This window comes from Camponotus vicinus, unplaced genomic scaffold (assembly GCF_025532165.1).
Source record: "Camponotus vicinus isolate PSW18456_S1 unplaced genomic scaffold, iyCamVici1.0 SCAF_1, whole genome shotgun sequence".
Taxonomy (NCBI): Eukaryota; Metazoa; Arthropoda; class Insecta; order Hymenoptera; family Formicidae; genus Camponotus; species Camponotus vicinus.
Window position 1 is genome coordinate 32,807,686 of NW_028141945.1, and position 19,343 is coordinate 32,827,028.

Consider the following 19,343-nt stretch of genomic DNA (forward strand, 5'->3'; position numbering starts at 1 on the left):
AGGATTAACTTTTTATTAATGTCTTTATTTAAAGTGTTTTTATGAATTCAAATTCAGGCCCTAAATATAATTTTGAAACTAAGTATAAAGGATATTGATTAGAAAGGTTAATTAAAAAGGAAGTCAAACCTGTAGTAAATAAGTCTTCTTTATACAACAAAATATTTTCTAATAGTAATCGTAGTCATTTTCCTTATCCAATATCGTCGTCATTGTTTTTCCATTGGTGATTTATGTGTATATTTTACAACTCATATATATCACATTATTTGTACATCTTAAAATGAATCAGGCAATGTCGTATCCCGTATAATGAACTTATTGGATGTATTCGTTTTTAAAGGTTTGTCGTGTTTCGTACAAGTACAAATAGTACTTGAAATTTCCAGAATGAGTGCAAATCATCATCAAACTTATACACAAGTACAAATAGTATACTTGAAGTTTAGTGAGCATAAATTATCAAATTTGCAATAATTTCATCTATCACAAAACACGATTTCACTTAAAAATACATTCACTCGCGCGGGAATGCTCTACTATATCTTTCTAAATTACATAAAATATATACAGTTCTGCGCTTTTTTTCTTTTTGCATTCATCAAAATGTTAATACTTAAGGTATACTCATACATACTTGCACGCATTTTACATATTTTTACCTTGTACGACGTAATGTTCATTCCAGTATTAATTATACAAAAGCAAAAAATCTTTTATTGTAAGTAAATTGTACATAAAATCTATGTAATAGTTTTAAATTAATTCGCTAAGTTAATTTAAACTTATTACATAGATCAATTTATTAATAAATTTAGAAAGAATAACAATGATATCAATACGATAATATGCTGCTATTTTGTCTCTATAAAATGTTCTAAAATTTTACAAAGACAAAATATCAAAATATTAAACAAAGTGAAAAAGCATTGTTGTAAAGATGATATTATCATGTCGTACAAGTTACACAAAATTGATATACAAGGTATAAATAAGCTTAGAAATAGATCTTGTCTAATTGTAAATCTAGCACTTTATACACTTGTATCATTTGAATTCATAGAAACTTGATGAAAATTTGTACACATACTATTTACATAATAGAGCAGAGTCCTGACAACTCCTGCCCTTTCTCCACAGGAGGTAAATTCGATAGCTTTCTACCCTGTAAACTGGGTTTAATAGAAGCTGGTATTAACGGTTGTTCCGCGTTTTCCTCTACGGAAGTCTCAACCGTTGTTTTTTCTTTTTCTTTTTCTTTATTCTCTTCCGATTCTTTATTACTGTTTAGTGGCTTAGTGATATTGATTTTAATTCGCGATGGAGCTGCTGGGACAAGTGCTGGTGTCGAGTCTAATTCTACATTTCCATCGATGGAACTTTTCACTGCAGCATATGTCGTATCTACAGTACCAGATTCATTCACAATTTGTTCGGGATCTAATGAGAATAAAATATTATAAAATCGTATATGTGTATGAAAAAAATAATCTTTGCAGTAACTTAAAATAAATGTATATACCTGGTTCGAGTTCGGGTTCAGGTTCCATAGGTTCCTCTTTAATTTGATGCTTTAATTTATCTAGGAAAGCAAACATGTCGCTATTGTCTTGTTCACCAATGTCGTCTAATGGCTCCTCTTTAATTTTAATATTCTCGAATGGTGTGGTAACACCTTCGCTCAGAGACTTCTCTTCTTCATACATCGCAGGTGCGTTTTCCTTAGTATCTGCTGTAACTATATTTTCTTCAGTGGCATTTTCCATCTTTTCTTTCTCTTCTACTTGGACTTGTGTAACTTCAGAATTTTCTATGTTAGCGGATTTTTCTTCAGTTTCTGATGTAACAGTTTCTAAGGGACCCTCTTCTATTTGTTCCGAATTTTCCACAGGTTCAAGTTCCTTATTCGATATTTCTACATTGGATTTTTCCTGTTCATTTCCGGACGTTTCTTCAGTACACTTTTTTTTACTTTCCTCAATTTCCGAGACTGCCTCTTCGAGTGCCAAGGCAGTTTTTTCCAATGCTCTCTAAAGTTTCAATAATAAATCAAAAGTACAAACCATTAAAATTTAATTAATTTAATGATGACAGTAACAATATAAATATGATTAATCCGTTCTAATTGCATAATAAAAAGTTTAAATTTATTTTCACTATGATTTACATTATAATTGCAAGTGCAAGTGAAAATAATTATATAATGAAATATAAACAAAGAAAGTTTATGAAAAATATTCACTCATATTTTTTCTTTTTTAGGTGCTCTTTTGCTCATACATATCTATTTATTAGAGTAAAACAATATATAATAAGATATATGACAAGATAAATAAAATTAATCTCTCATATACATTATAAACAAATATGTATAAAAACAAAAACAGATGTGGCATAAATATGAATTAATGAATCACGTACCACTAGACTCTTTTCCTATTTTTGTAAGAATGCAACAAACGGAAATTTTATTAATGAAATATAATATCAACAGTTGAAATTTAAATATCTATTAAAATATAGAGAGAAACCAACCTTATAATCTTCTAGACAGAGTGGATGATAATTCCTTTTTTCATAATTAACTGCTGGTCTCAAATGCCACTCCTCCTTTTCCTCATTATAAAACTGTTCGAATGCATCGTGGCATACCTGGCATCGCGAATCCTCGTCACTGCCAGTCGGTACGCTGGGCTGCAATGTTTCCTGAGGGGTTTCATCTGTAGCCATGCCTTCCGTTTCTGCCGTCTGTTTTTCAGTCTCGAACCAACTTTGAGCTAAAGGAAGAAAAATAATAAAAAAGATGAAAAAAAAATCTATAGATTTGGAAGAGAAAGATGAGTCAAAATAATTGGATTGAGCATATGATTTTTGATATTGTTCCAAAGCTCTATTTTTTAGATCTAATTTGTTGCGATCTTCTTGTTCGCCTAAATATGTATTCGTTGTATACAATTTGATTAATTAATTCAATTTAATGTCTCTAAATGATATGTCTATTCCACATTAATGAGCAAATTTACCACATAAAATAACATAAATCACGCACATAATCAATACATATCACATAATAACCACTCTTACTTGCTTACTTATCTCTCCTCTAATACATTGCTATCTATGATCAAAATAATATCTGAACATAATAATTAAAGTATTTTGTTTAATAAATGATTAAAATCATTTATTAAATAAATTACTAGAAATACTATAGCTGAAAAATGGAATTGTCGTCTTATATCACGCAACCAAAGAAAAAAAAAGATACAGACCTCTATCCTCCAAATCTTCAATCTCTTCGAATTGTATCCAATCACTGATATCGTAATACCATGGCCGAGAATGCGCTTTTCTCGCGGAGTCTCGTTCACGCCTGTTTTGTCTGAAATGCCAATCTAAATGGTGGCTATATCGAGTAGCTAATTCAGGTGCGAATCTTGCACCACAGGAACTACATTGCATACCGCTGTACAACGCTGTGGCGATAGCTGGTTGTTTGCTGTAAAACAAATCAATATTTGATATTCAACATTTCATTTTATCTTATTCTGAATAGATAATATACTCTGAAAGAATATAATATCGACAAGTGTATGATGATTTACATTTTAAGAGTCTCCGGTTTATCGAAGGAGACTGGACTAATTTCGGGTTCTTTCTTTTCTTCTTCTTCCTGTTTCTTTTGTCCCACGAGACTGGGAACAATGCCAGTTTCGACTAATCTTTGGAACAATTCGTTCATATTCAGCGGTAATGTGGGTGCTGGTGCTGACGGATTTTCCACTGGTTCGGCTTCGTACGATAAACCAGACGACGGCGCCATTGCCGATGGTAGAACTGATGATAATATATCTAATTGCAAATCTGAAAAATTGATAATATTATAGATGTAAATGGAATGAATTATAATAATGTAAAGTAAAAAAGAATATAAGGGGGGGGGATGAGAAGAGGGGAATGAAAAATTAATTTTTCACCTGGCTTTGAAGTTGAAGTGAAATCTGAACCATCTTGCGACGTAGATTCATGTTCTACAACCGGTACTTGGCTTGGCGTAGGTGCAGCATCTACTTTAGGTTTTTGAGCTTGAGTCGTTGGTGGCGACTCGGTAGGACTTTCACCTCTCATTCCAGTAATTTTAACATGCCCAGCACGTACACCCCTTGGCAGCACTGAAAACCTAATGAAATGCTTCTTGTCTCTAACAATAATAGGCTTAGGTAATCCCCCGAATTCAACTTTGAACGGTCGTCCGTTCAAAAGAACAGTTTGCAACGCGTCTGTAAATTCCAGCGTATGAGGTTTTCCCTCAATTTCAAATCTGTAAAAAGCAATGCAAAATTATAAGTATTTATTATTTAATTCTTTGAATAATTCGCGTGTCGTTACACTATGAAAAATTGTATTTACATTTGTGGTTTCGCATCCAAAAATACTGGCACCATATTTCGTGCGTTGATGATAAGATTAATTTTCGCTACCACGAGATCCGTTCTCTTCACAGTACCGATCTTGACTTGTGGAGGAGGACCCTCCAGTTTTATACTAACCGTTTTACCACCGAGTTCAATCGTTATTGGCATACCGCCAAAGTAACACTCGTACCAACGATCATCGACGTACAATTCACGAGTAGGTGCGCCTAATTTGATTCTGAAAAGATACAATTTGCGATATTATTATTTTCGAAATCGAATTTAGTTCACATTTAATTCTCTAAAAAATACCTATGGATTTCTCCCTCGTACATAAACTCCTTATATTGATCGTTAAATGCGCAAGTTATAGTATCTTTGTCGTCGATCAATATTCTTCTTATACCGTCCTGGAAGCCGATCTCTCGCGGATCGTCCCAATTCATGAACACTACACCTGTCTGTCCGTAATATCGAATTTCTCGCGGTATATTGTCAATGTTTATAGATTTCATGGTATCTCTTGTTATCTCGGCCAACAATTTTGGATCCGGCGGTGACAATTCACGATTGTGCGGTCCCGGATTCTTTACTGTTGTACCGCCATAACTTTGATCATTATCATCGAGCTCGTATTTGGCGGATGCGTTTGGCGATAAATTTCTACCAGATGCTAAAGACGGTATATTTGGATTCGTCATGAGATTTGTCATCGGTCCATTGTTCATCATCATCGCGGGATGACATCCCATTGCCATAGAATTTGGCATCGGGCCCATCGGCCCTATTGGACCGTTTGGCAAAAGATTTGACATAATCGGACCGTTAGGACCTATTGGACCCATCATACCTGGCCCTAATCGTGGATTGGGTCCCATACTGTGATTGAAGCCACCATGATACTGGTAATCTGGTCTCATCGGTCCGAAATGTCGCGGATTCTGCCAAGGCCCGATCGGTCTCATGTCCGAATTGAAATGTCCCTGCGGTCCACCATATGGTGGTCCTGGTGGATGTGCCCACGGTTGTTGCCACGGCTGATTCTGCCATCTTGGGCCGTTAGGATTTCGCGGTATCGGATGTTCTTTGTTTCGTATCACCTCTTTGTCATTGGACGGACTGAACGTCGCAGCGCGATCTGCGGCACCGGACACGATATCCATGTTACTTCCTTTCTCCCATATTACAGTGCCAGCTTCTTTCTCCTTACGCTGTGCGGCTCGCAATTTTCGATCCTCGCTCATGTGCAACACCTCCTGTATCAAAGTGTTATATTGCGTTTTGGTAATCAATCCTTGGTTTAATTGTTCGGCGGCTTGCTTCATTATAATTTCGATATTTCTATCGTCATTTCTTTCAGGCTTATCATTCTCCCGGCCTCTACGCCCTGGTCTAGCATCTTGTTCTTCATTCGATAATGTTCTTCTTCTCTCTTTAGGATCATCCGGAAGTTTGTTATAAAGCCTGAGACGACCCAGTCTGTCTCTGTTACGATCTCTCTCGCGTTTATCATCAGCGTTGTTAACTTGCTTATCTCTTTCATTCTTTGGCGGCGTTTTCAATTTCGCCCAGCTATCTTTCCCGTCTTCCCCGGAAATTACGGGCGGTGGAGGTGTCGGAGGACGACCGGCTTTAGGATGAGTCAGAGTACGCAAATCTACGTCTTCGTTACCAAATAATCTGTAAAGTTGAAAGAAAGTGTATATAATTCACGAATTATTTATTGTATGTATGAGATTTATAAAGCAAACACGACATTTATAATATAAATATAATAATACGTACGCATCAAACTTTTCAGCTTTAGTTTTTTTAGCTGGAGACGATTCTATGTCCTCGCTGCGTCTCTTACTAGCGTTAACAGATGGTAATACTCGTAGATCTAAATCCTCTTCTGGAAAAGAGTTCAAGATAAAGTAACTTGTGTGAGACAAATTTGCTGTGGAGTAACTAAAATTATTAAAATATTACCTTTAATATCCTTAATATTAACTTAATGTTACTTAATATATGTCGCCCTAATTTTTTCACTTTAGAGAGAGAAAGAATTAGATTTTTAAAAAATATTTTTCAAAAGAAGAAAAATGCATTAAAATAGATATTTTTAATCAAAGTTATTAGAATTATATAATTACGAATAAAGAAATTAGCGCAAAAAAATAAGTCGAAAATATTCCTTTTTAAAGATATCACCTGCTACAGTCTTGCAATTGTTACCAGAGATGAGGCAAACATTGTAGTCACCTTTATGAGAAAATATTCAAGACAGAATTTTTTTTAGCAATAACTAAAGAAAGCATATATATGTGAAAATTTATAAATATGCTCGCATGCAAAATTGAAATATAGATAAGAGATTCATGAATAGTGTATTACAAAATGTTATATACAGAAATAAAACTGTATTTTATTAAACACTATTGTCGACTCACTCTTTTCGGATATGGAAACAGTAGTGCCAGGTAGAGACAGCGATGCTCTGAGATCTTCATCTTTGCTAGAGGATTCCAATGTTGGCTCAGCAGCGATTTGAGCATTTCCAGCACTGGCTGGAGAACGTTCCGGACTAAGACTGTCATCTTTATTTCGTCTTACATAATTTCTCTGTCTAGCATTCGGTCTGATTTCTTTGAATGTTGGTGGGTGAGGAGGAGATACTATCAGCGAACCAGATTGCTCCTCCTCAGTAACACCACCAGAATTGCTCAAACTTGAACTCGATTTTATATCATTACGCCTGGGAATTCTATATGGGGGACTTGGACTACGTTTTCTGGATTTGGTATTTTTCTTGCGGTTTTTAGAGGCTTGGAAGGAGGATTGTGGAGAAGTACGCGAGGACGGTGAACTGTCTCCGCTGTCTTTCTCACGAGATTTTGACCTAACTGGACTAGAGTCTCTGTCGACTTTTTGAATCTTACTTGGACAGATCTGCGGTTGTTTAGATCGCGACTTATTCCCTACTTTCCTATGCGAGGATTTAGAGGAAGTGGAAGATTTATCGGCTATTGAAGACGAAGAACCACGTGACGAATTCGAGCTCTTCGAGTCTTTCGACTTGTTGGAGTCACCACCTCCACTTCCTCGATTGCTCGCTAACAGTGTTGAAGACGAACTATTATTGCAAATCGATAAACCTTGACCGATTTTGGAGCTGTTTAGGTTACCACTACTATTACTAGTCAATCGAGGGTCTTTCTTTTGACTTGTTCGATGCGAGACAGCATCTTTATTTATATTACCACTAAAAGTTTTATTATTACTATTGTTCAGATTCGTATCAGCATGATTGTTATTAATAACGTTTAATAACGTCGGATTATCGGAACCGGCGGGACTCGCCGGAGGCTTGTTGACAGTGCTAGTTACAGCCGGTTTCGAAGGTAACTGCTGCTTTAATTGGTTTGAAGTTACAATTGTATTTACGACTGGCTGCGTTTGACCTTCATTCCGTAATTCTTTCGGACTGGTCGTACCCGGTCGTTGTCGTAGATCTATTGTTGGTACTGTTGTCACATCATGAACAGCAGGAGTAGGCTTCAAACGTGGGTCTCGTGAGACTGGCTTAGCTGATGCTACTGCTATACTACTTGCTGGTGCAATTCGTGGCCCGCTGTTTGCTCCTGCATTCTTTAAAAGTGACGCCGCTGCTGCAGGGAACTAAACAAATAAAATTTAATATTTAATCATAATAGTTAATATTCAATTAATGTACAATTGTTCATATATATATATATGTGTGTGTGTGTGTGTGTGTGTGTGTGTGTGCGTGCGCGCGCGCGCGCGCGCATATGTGTGTATGTGTTGTAACATTTAACTTACTTGTTTTGCTACTTGTTTCGGCGTTTGATTTGGTACTACAGGTGCTACAGGTTTTCCTTGTGCTGCTGCCTCTGTAGTTGGGGGGACATGTGCAGTAGGTATAACCTATGTAATGAAAAATATCGAATTATTGTTCACATATATTAACATATTCTTAAGATATACATATATAAACTTGAAATAATAATATATTAAGTTATATAAAGCAGAATCATATGCGCGAGATTCTCAACTTATATCTATCGTAGTATATTGATTATATATAACATTACCTACCACTTCTGTTTTCAAGCTACCAGCTTGTTTGTCAAGTTGCCTCTGCTGTTGCTCTAAACTTGCTTTAGCTTGCAATAGTTCTAATTCAATCTTCTTTTTCTGCAATTCTAACAATTCCCGTTGCTTTTTCAGCAACTGTTCTCGCATTACTGCTTCTGTTGTTGTTACTGGTTCCCCTGATGGCAATTTAACAGGCGGGACAATTGATGTCGCAGTTTGTTGGGGCTAAAAATATATAGTATTTAAACAATATAATATGTTAATTATAGTATAATAATGATGTGTCAATTATGTATCAATTATATTTATCTATTAAATTTACCATCGTGGAAAAAAATCGTGGATTAACATGTATGGATCCTGAAGAAATATTAGTAGGAGGGGCAGTGATTGGCCATGCAGGATCGATACTTTGTACCCGCACATCTAATGAAAATAATTTCTTCGGTGGGAATACATCATTCCACGTTTGCCGCAACTTCCACATGCTGGCTCTTGTGTTCTCATCGACCTATTTACGGAAAATAAAGATACCGACGATTATTTTATAAAAATGATTGCAATAGATTTTCATGAAACCAATTTCTTTGAGAAGATATTTTCAATTTTTTATTATTTTGGCACGTAAATTTTATAAAATTCTATTATATATTTTTATCTTTCTGTAATATAAATTTACTAAGATTGAATAATAAAATAAAATATTAGTATTTGTTATTTGTACAAAGAAAAATCAATATATAATAATATAAATTTCTGTACAAGAGAGCTTTTTTTGAAGCCTTTCAGACGAGATGTGAGGTCAATGATACTATATTGATCAAACAATTATCTTATATCATTGTGAAATATAAAGCATTAAGCGACTATACACTATCCTATAAAATATTTCCGAGACTAAAAGTTCAGTTGAGTTAGTTTTACTTTACCATACACGCGTAGAAAATTTAAGGGTTACTCGCGGTCAACAATAATTGCAATTTATCGTAAAAAAGAAAGATGATTTTATATATAATTATACAATATATATCTTATATAAATAATTTTATATAAAACCTATGTAAAACAATATTTACCTTTTCAAACACTCCACAGAACGTATTTACTATATTTTGCGTAAAGAGATTCAGATAGTCTCCATTTACATTCTTGACAATCGAGTCGATGAGATAGAGTACTGGTAACTTAATGTCACTTCTCACCTAATATAAAACAATGATATATGTATATTCTAATTCATTTATATATGTATATATGTGTGTGTGTGTACATATATATATAAGTTTCTTAATATGTAATATCTCTTAATAGATATTCCCGAATTATTGTATTTTTCTCTCTTCAGCAATATTCTTTTTCTAATTCGAAGTCAATTTTCCCGTAAGAATAGCTTGATAAACAGTCAATTATAGAAAATACTTAATACAAAAAAAGCAAAGTTTTTTGCATTAAATTTCAAAAGAATAATGTTACAAAGGTATTATATAATAAATTTTTATTTTTCAATTAGCTGTGACTTATTTACTAATACATTCAATACTAAAAATAAAAATAATGCAATAAACAACAGATACCTATCAAATTTTCATTAAGAAAATATCTATTATAAATTTATCAAAAAGAATAGCTACATAAAATTTCAGTAATTTTAGGATATCTTATGTCTTATATACAAACATATATAGTATATCGTGGAAAATATTTGAATTATTTCATTCCTTATCATATCTATAAATTATTATCGTAAGTAACTTATTATCTTAAGTATTTTTCTATAAGATAGTAATTAAAAGAAAATTTTAACATCTTGAGATTTTTATACACAACTGGTTTTTTTTATTTAAAAGTTCTGTAATATTAAAATGTTACAATGTAATAGAAGACATATTTTGCAAATCCATCATCTAATAATATTACTCAGACATTATATAATTATGATTCTGAGTATTTAGAGTACTTAAATACATCTTATTAAATACATCTTATTAAATGTTATGAAATATATACACAAACAAATCTAATCATATTTTATACCTCAATGAATAAAAGATAAAATGTGCAGCGTATTTTCATATAATAATTACAATATCAAAAGGTAAATTACTTAAAACAGTAGTTTATTTCTCTCTGTTATTTTATTTATTAATAACAGTAGGCAATATTGTTGTTATATAAATATTGATATAACATTTAAGTATATATACCATATTTCAATATATATATTTAAAAACACATATCTATATATATATATATATATATATATATACAATAGTGTTTTTCAGTTATTGCAATTCTTTTACTCCTTAATCTCAAAAGATATACATACATACACATACACATACACACATATGCCTGCTGACATTCTGATTATTAACTATAATTAATATATGATTGCATACAGGACAGTTATTGAATAAAATATTCAATACTGCTAATAGCAGGTATATATTAACTATATCTTTTCCAAAAAATCTCGCTAACAAATCTCTTTATAAATAGTTCGCAAAATGTGTGTAATGCAAAGGAAAATAGTAACACAAAATTACAAAATTGTTGTGCATGCCATGCTACATGTGACAAAAATAAAACATTTTTATTTATCTATAAAAAAAGAAAGACTTTGTTATATTAGAAATGTAATATTTATAGTATTAGAAAATGTAATAATATTGATGGGGAGAGGTCATCAATTTGATATACAAATTAGTGTTTTATAAAAAATATATATGAATATATATTATCAATTTTGGATAAAATATCAATCAATCATATTATCAATTTTGAATATTTTAGATGTAACTATGAAAGATAAATAACCTTTTGTAGATGAGTCTCAACAGCTTGCACTATTGCTGATGCGTGTTCAATGTTATCTTCGGCCAACATGGTGAGCATGTTAATAAGCGGCTTACTGTTGATTGTAAGATCAGATAGGGATGAGATGTATTCATCCGCAACTTCTTTAGACTTTGTCGATGCCATGTTGATAGGCTGTTAATGAACAAGTATAAGGTCTTGATCACGCCAAGAGTAGGCATTCAAACTATAACATAAAACAGAAACATACATGTATTATATACAATACAATGTTTATATTTTTAACTAAAAAGAAAGATGAGAGAAAGATAACGAACAAATTCATCTATCAGTAAAATATAAATTTTATACAATTAATATTTTATTTAAATAATTATTTTTATATAAATTTTTATTTAAATAATTATTTATATAAATATAAATTTTTTCTAAAAAAAACAATATGTAGTTTATTTATTTATATCCAAAAATGAAAATTTTGCTCCATTAGATATAAAACAAAATCTCGCATATTTTCCGATATATTTTTTTTATTTTAAAATTGATTATATATTATTTCTATGATTAATATTATTATTGATAATAAAATATACTGAACAAAATGAGATCATCCAACGATACTTCCTCCCCCCTTTTTTCGCGGATAATCTTTTATATTATCTGTATATATTGCTCAATATTACATCATTCACTCAATATTTGTAAAAATTTACGTGTTTTTCCAGAAACTTATTTTAAAACACGTTCTCTAAACAAACTCTGTTAAATTTATTAATAAAAGTTTATTAATAAAAATTTCACCGAAATTTCAACGCCATGCCGTTACGAATGCATTCATTCGATAGCGAATTGTATATCGCCGAAATCACACACGCACATACAGATATACACACATCTTAACATGTGTAATGAACGTGAATGTGTTCTGCATTTATCCACATGCTTACTTTGCATTTACTATAGGCACGAGGTCAGGAATGCCTTAACACATTTTCGGCGAATATCGAACAATATATGGGAAATGTTTGTAACACGTGTCATTAGTAGAATGTGGACATAAGCATTATCTGTCCAGATATCTCGCTCGGAAACAGTTTAAACAAATTCCTAAAGGATGACTCATAATAAAAAAAAACCAACGGGAAATGAAAATATTTTCGAGAAACGAGAAGCGTGCTACAATATATACTATACGGAGCAAGAAACTTTACGCTCGTCGCACCCGAAAAAAAAGCGCACTTTCGCCTCGCGGAGACGAAATCTAGGACGAAAGTGACGAGAGACTCTGATACATGTTGTACCTTCGATTTCCATTGGAGGATGCACATCGGAGCACATCCGATCGTCCTCGAGTCGGGCAAGATCCTCGCTCTCGACGAAAGGAAGGAAAATTAGCGCGCGCGCACACACGTATACATACACGACGACGCCTATTTATGTAATTTTATCTGCAGCTCTAGACGAAGGTCGACGAGCACACATCCATACGCAGAGAGACACTTATCGATTTCGCTCGCAGTCTCCCTCTCTCACTCGCTCTCTCGTCGCTCTCGCTCTCTCCCGCGATGCGAAAGACCGACGTCGACGAAGAACGTCAAGTTTCTCGTCTCCAAGTGCGCGTTGCGTAATTTACGTCCGATTAACGAGCACCGCGACGCTCATGCGAGGATGTCCAGCGCGCATCTGGAGCCGTCGTTCGCCATCGGTGCCGCTCCTCTCTCTCTCTCTCTCTCTCCCGCCCGTCCTCTTTCACGCGAATCTCCACCGTCCGATTTTCGCACCTTCGCGGATCTTACGCACTTCGGCACTCATTCACTCGATCCTCGACCGATCCGATAATTACCTTTCTCAGCGCATTGTGCAACGCAGGCACGGTCCGTGAGACACGCACCGTACTTCGACTTATCGTCGAAAAATCACGCGCGTACGCTATTACTATACTGCTTACGCGAACGAAATCTCCATGCGTAAAATGGCTACCATACATACCTTTGTTGTATTCGGCGAGAGAGAATCGGGATGTAATGCTACCTCGCATTGGACGCAGTCGCCGAATGGTCGGTTGCCTCTCGTGGAACGTCTAATCAACGATCGCGATAGAAACGTCTCTGGTGGCGCTGCGTTCGCTTAAGGGACGGACGATACTAACTGCACTGTACGCCAGTGTACGCATGACCGTTTGTCGCGAGATGCATCTAAAGACTGAGCGACAACGCAGGTAAACCTGCACATAGAAACGGCAGTTGTCATTACAATACGGACATCCTGCTGTTTTCTGAGATGCAGGTAACCAATTGTATACGTATATACAATACAAAAGTCATAAAACTTAAAGGAAAAGTCATAAAACCTAATGGAAAAATTAAAACCTAATGAAAAAGTAATAAAACCTAATGGAAAAGTTATAAAACATAAATTTCTAACATAGCAAATCGTGGAGAGTTTAATTTTGTAAAAGATAATGGTTCCTTTCAGCAAGAAAAGCCGCTCTGCAATTGTTGTAAAATTCGTGAGCCCTTGGTGTATGTTCTTAATTTTGGCTGAATCTGAAGAGCATACGCCAATTAGATTCACGAATTTTACAACGATTACAAAGCAGCTTTTCCTGCTAAACACAGCCATTGTTTACGGTAGGGATCAACTCTCAAATGAAGCCGATATAAAAAAATTTGAGCTACCAGATCTTAAAGTTTATATAAGAGATGATACTCCTGACAGTGAGTTTGTATGTTCAAGGACATAATCATTAAGAGGAAAAATAAGAGACTAAACTCTTATAGTTTGCTTAAAATCTGTAACTAGTATCCTGAATTAAGTCTCAGAACTATCATTTCTCCTGTTCCTGTTCCCGAAGTTGCTGAAGCCATGCCTATTAAAATCCCTCGAGATGCTATCGATCTAGGAATAACGTTTGGAAATATAGTTGTGAACAGGAATAATTACATAAACACTACGCCAGATCTTGTAGCATACTGGCTTAGTCTGTTCTGTCAGTATGGTGTTGAATTTCAAGTAGCATATGAGGAATATCTCACAGATCCAGATGAGGGGGTTGAATTAATTGAGGATATAAGAGAATATGTGACTGAAACACTAAAAGTTTTACCTAGAACAGGTCAAATTACAGCAGCAGATATCAAAGCAACCTGTCATGTCATTATTGTATCTATGAAGAAGTCTTTCTCATCTGACTCAGATATGAGAGACAGACAATTACAAAAATATATAACCGAAAGGAAATCAGATATATATATAATTCTTGGGAAAGCAATTGGAGAGTTAGTTTTTAAGGATAATTTTTTTCTGAGGATAAGTGATACGTTCACAGCTCTACCTAAATTAAGACGAACACTATTCCTTTTTTGTTATCAGAACCAAAGTTTATGTGAGTTTTGGTTAGCATGTACAATACTCATTTATGAATTCATGAAAATTACAAGAGCTATGTGTAATTTTATCATGTCACGTAAAAGAACAGAAGCTCATGCTGACCCTATTATGTTAGAGGAGATTGAAAAATTTCTGCAAACAGCTATGGAGAAAATGCCTTTTCATCGCACTATCGACCCATCTGATACAGACTTGAATATAAAAAATTTCCCTAATTTAACAATTTGTGCCCTAATTTGTGCAGTAGAGAATCAGAAGCAACATGGAAATAAAACATTTGAGAATATAGTTTGGGATGACCATGTACCAATTATGTATAAAGGTATAGTGAAGAAAGCGCTGACAATTGACATGCATCCCACTCCTGATGTTACAACCTCCAGGGTAAGGGATATGTATCGATCAATATTGATACATTCGGAGCTCATTAAGTTAATGAAAATGATAGTAGAACAAGCAGAAGTATGAAGAATTAAACCAAGATGAGATTCGTGAAATTGTTGAAACAGAAACATGTGCTGGAGAGTTAGTCCAAGATGAGATTCATGAAATTGAAGCAGCAGCATATGCTGGAGAATTAATCCAAGATGAGAGTCATGAAATTACTGAAGCGTATAAAAAGTTCTTTGTTCAAAAATTTTAAATCAAATTTCTAATCAAATTTATTTTTTTTTTGTAACTATTGTAATAATTGGTCGTTCTCGAACAATCGATGTTCTTTCTGGAATACATAATGCATTTTTCGAATTTTTTTTTAATTTTGTAATTTTCTTGAAAATCATCAAGGGTATGTATATTTAAAAGTATTCGTTTATCATTATATCTCAAAATAATAAAAAATTTATGATAAAGATTGTATGTTTTCCCATATTTGTCATTATACGATTATAATCAATATTTACAATTCTATTAGATATACACATCTCTTAGAATGCAAATTTTTTAATTAATTATCGAATGTAATTTAAATATTTTATATTTTTATAACATTTGTATACACATTTTATTAAATTTATAAAATTATATTTACTCAAAGTAAAATGATATTAATATTAGTATTAATTATTATATTATTAATATGTTATACTAAAGTTAATGTTATGTTATAATAATAATTAATATATTATATTATTACTACAATATTATTAATATAATTAATATAATTAAAATTATGAAAAAGATTTTACTCAATTTTAACAGAATCGGCTTTCAATGGATTCGTTAGCTATAAACTATTCTAGATGGAAAATGTGAGAATTTGTACATATAGTTATTTTTCTTAGGTCCTATAAATCATCCGGATGGAAACAATTATAAACCGAAGTATAAATTCTTTTCTTTCTAACGTATTATATAGTCGAACAGACACTTTCCTTTCAAAATTAGAAAACACTATTCTGAAAGAGATAAATTGCTCTTTTAAAATTCACCCTCAATTATCATTCTATTCTAATGGTACATATATAAAGAAAGTGTCCTTGAAGAATTCTTAAATCTTTTACACACAAAGCCTGCTTTATCTTCCGGTGCATTTAAGAAACGTGTGTTTCTGGAATGCACAGAAAGGTAAAGCGCTTTCACCTGAAAGCTCTGACTCATACGAAAATAAATGAGAAATTAGTGGAAAGTAGATAAGATATAGTATATAAGTAGATAAGTAGATAATGCAAATACGCATACCCCAGTTTGTTATAAAAGCAAAGTGTTTACTGTTGGCGACAAGCTATAAATTTGATATGTGCAAGATCTATTTTTATATATAATAAGGAATAAGAAAAAGGAGTTTTGTTGTTAAAACAAAATCGTATCAACTGTCATTGCACATTTGATGCGAAAGCCAATCAAATTAAACTTCGTTATCGTAAACAATATTACAGTAAAAATTACAATAAAATTTCATATTACAATAAAACTTATTTATTGATAAATTTTGCTAAATTTATTTACAGAAATATATCAATGACAATTTACTCGGAGAAGAGAAACGTACTATATATAATTAACAAAATAAAGTATATAATTGTAATGTATTAAAAAAAATTATAAATTTTATTAGAGAAAAATTATTCAAATCAAGATCTATTGTTATCAATAATAATTCAGGTAATTATAATTTCTGCATTACTTGAAATCGATAAAATCTATTTCTAACTTGATTATGCGGATAATGTCGCATGCGAATATCTCGGCCGAAAAAACGCCAACGTGACATATCTGTTCTTCTTGCCGTCGATTTGACAGTTCCACAAGTACTGCATATTGTTGACAAATTCTTAAAAATTCAGACGACAGCCCTATATGCGATACCGAAAGCACATTCACCGTCTTTCAGAGATCGCAGTGGTGTTCACGAATCATATAACTTGACGAACGATAAATCACCAATCAAAAGTTTGACAATCAAAAGATACAAAAACGCGCGAGGTTAGGTTCCTCTAGGTTGTCACGATGAGCCTACGCGACCGTCAGATAAACGCCCTGAAGCAGATGCTGAATCTGAATCGGCCCGAGTCGCGGCTCGAGGAGGCGATGCCGACGTGGAAGCTTTTCATCTACGATCGCCTCGGCCAGGACATCATATCGCCGCTCATCTCCGTCAAGGAGCTGCGCGAGCTTGGTATCACGTTGCATATGCAACTGCACTCGGACCGCGACTCCATCCCCGAGGTGCCGGCGATTTATTTCTGCGCGCCCACGGACGAGAATCTCGGCAGGATCGGCCAGGACTTGCAGAACGGTCTGTACGATATCTACCACCTGAATTTCATTTCGCCGATCTCCCGGCAGAAGATGGAAGATCTGGCGGCTGCCGCGTTACTCGGCGGCGTGGTCGCCAACATTCATAAGGTGTTCGATCAGTACCTGAATTTTATCACTTTAGAGGACGATCTGTTTATCTTGCGCCATCAAAACAGCGACATGATATCCTATCACGCGATCAATCGCGGTGACGTCAAGGATAGCGAGATGGAATCCATGATGGACATTATCGTAGACTGTTTATTTTCAGTGTTTGTCACTCTAGGTACTGTGCCCATTATAAGATGTCCCAGAGGCAATGCCGCCGAGATGGTCGCCAAAATGATTGAGAAGAAACTGCGGGAGAATGTATGGGATGCGAGGAACAATCTGTTCGAGGGCGAAGCTTCTGCTACCGGGCATTTCAGTTTCCAGAGGCCTTTGCTCATTGTACTGGACCGTAATGTTGACATGGCCACACCGCTGCATCATACGTGGACATACCAGGCTCTGGCACACGATGTTCTGGAGATGACACTCAACAGGTTAGTCATAGAAGAAAATGTAGGACGATCTCCCGCTGGTGGGACACGCTCCAAGACACGCGCCTATGAGTTGGACAACAGAGATCGTTTTTGGTGCCAACACAAGGGCAGCCCTTTCCCCAGAGTAGCGGAGGCTATACAGGAGGAACTGGAGCAGTATCGCACCTTCGAAGAGGACGTAAAGAAGCTTAAATCTTCTATGGGAATTGATAATGACAGCGAAGTGGCAGTGTCGATGGTGTCTAATAATACTGCACGCTTAACGAGCGCAGTGAATTCATTGCCGCAGCTTTTGGAAATGAAACGCTTGATAGATATGCACACATCGGTGGCCACAGGTATTCTAAACGCCATCAAATCGAGACGACTCGATACTTTCTTTGAATTGGAGGAGAAAATCATGAGCAAGCAAACGCTTGACAGGAGCGTACTAGAGACCATCGGCGATCCAGATTGCGGTACTTCCGAGGATAAATTGCGTCTTGCTATTATCTATTATATTTGCACGAATATGTCTGACGCAGATTATAATAAATTGGAAGCAGCTTTGACCGCGGCTGGCTGTGATCTAAATCCGCTAGTCTACATCAAACGATTGCGCAGCTACACCAGGATAGCCGAGATCCAGAGCAGCTACGAAGGCGGAGGCACCAAGACCGTCAGTATGTTCTCCAAGCTGATGAATCAAGGTTCGTCATTCGTCATGGAGGGCGTAAAAAATCTAGTAGTGAAAAAGCACAATCTGCCTGTCACCAAGATAGTGGATGAACTGATGGAGTCCAAGCAGTCCTCGCGGACTGAGGATTATCTCTATCTCGATCCGAAGCAACTCAAGCATACCGAGCAGATGCCAAAGAATCGGCCGACGTTTCAGGATGTGATGGTCTTCATGGTGGGTGGTGGCAACTATATAGAGTACCAGAATCTGATGGACTATGTGAAACAACGAAGTGGCGCCGGGGTGAATAAACGCGTGATCTATGGTGCCACGACTTTTATTAATGCCAAGCAACTGCTCAAACAAGTATCTCTACTTGGCCAGGAAGTCCATTCGTGAATACGATATACATTTGTCATCTGCGGTGATTATGTATCTCCTCCCCCTTCTCTCCCTCTCACTCTCTCTCTCTCTCTCTTTCTTTCTGTTATCGGTGCGGAAGTTAATAGTTACGCTTTTTTTTTTTTAAATAAAATCGTTGATAGTTCTTGTATAAAGTACGTACGACATAAATAAAATCTGATTTATTATTTTCAACAACGCTTCTCCTGTTTTCGATTTTTCTCTTTAACGTTATGTATATAACTGTCAAATATTCTTTATATAGAGATCTTTTTGCGC

General features: G+C 34.8%; 2 protein-coding genes across 6 annotated transcripts; one reads left to right on the forward strand and one right to left on the reverse strand.

The window, feature by feature from the left end:
- Positions 1 to 130: 130 nt before the first annotated feature.
- Pcf11 (Pcf11 cleavage and polyadenylation factor subunit) lies at positions 131 to 13,417 on the reverse strand. 5 transcript variants are annotated; one of them, XM_083082272.1, is made up of 17 exons: positions 13,320 to 13,417; positions 11,331 to 11,556; positions 9,590 to 9,715; positions 8,836 to 9,024; positions 8,514 to 8,738; positions 8,238 to 8,342; positions 6,848 to 8,075; positions 6,201 to 6,309; positions 4,728 to 6,095; positions 4,411 to 4,653; positions 3,978 to 4,321; positions 3,606 to 3,864; positions 3,273 to 3,499; positions 2,536 to 2,777; positions 2,422 to 2,436; positions 1,523 to 2,030; positions 131 to 1,440 (listed from the first exon to the last, which is right to left on the reverse strand). In XM_083082272.1, exons 2-17 carry the CDS (start codon positions 11,493 to 11,495, stop codon positions 1,094 to 1,096), a joined length of 5,700 nt encoding a protein of 1,899 aa, XP_082938398.1. In that variant the 5' UTR covers positions 11,496 to 11,556; positions 13,320 to 13,417; the 3' UTR covers positions 131 to 1,093. The 5 variants fall into 5 exon arrangements, with proteins under 5 accessions (XP_082938398.1, XP_082938394.1, XP_082938387.1 ...); XM_083082268.1 differs by lacking the exon at positions 13,320 to 13,417 and adding an exon at positions 13,174 to 13,312; XM_083082261.1 differs by lacking the exon at positions 13,320 to 13,417 and adding an exon at positions 12,632 to 13,312.
- Positions 13,418 to 16,928: 3,511 nt separating this feature from the next.
- Positions 16,929 to 19,262, forward strand: Slh (sec1 family domain containing Slh). Its single transcript, XM_083082990.1, has one exon. It carries the CDS (start codon positions 17,169 to 17,171, stop codon positions 19,059 to 19,061), a length of 1,893 nt encoding a protein of 630 aa, XP_082939116.1. The 5' UTR covers positions 16,929 to 17,168; the 3' UTR covers positions 19,062 to 19,262.
- Positions 19,263 to 19,343: the final 81 nt, after the last annotated feature.

Coding starts and splice junctions, on each gene's coding strand:
- Pcf11 (XM_083082272.1), bottom strand. CDS start 11,495: ATGGCATCGACAAAGTCTAAAGAAGTTGCGGATGAATACATCTCATCC. Junction 9,716..11,330: donor TTGAGACTCATCTACAAAAG/GTTATTTATCTT, acceptor GTTTTATATTAG/GTGAGAAGTGACATTAAGTT. Junction 9,025..9,589: donor TCTGTGGAGTGTTTGAAAAG/GTAAATATTGTT, acceptor TTCCGTAAATAG/GTCGATGAGAACACAAGAGC.
- Slh (XM_083082990.1), top strand. CDS start 17,169: ATGAGCCTACGCGACCGTCAGATAAACGCCCTGAAGCAGATGCTGAAT.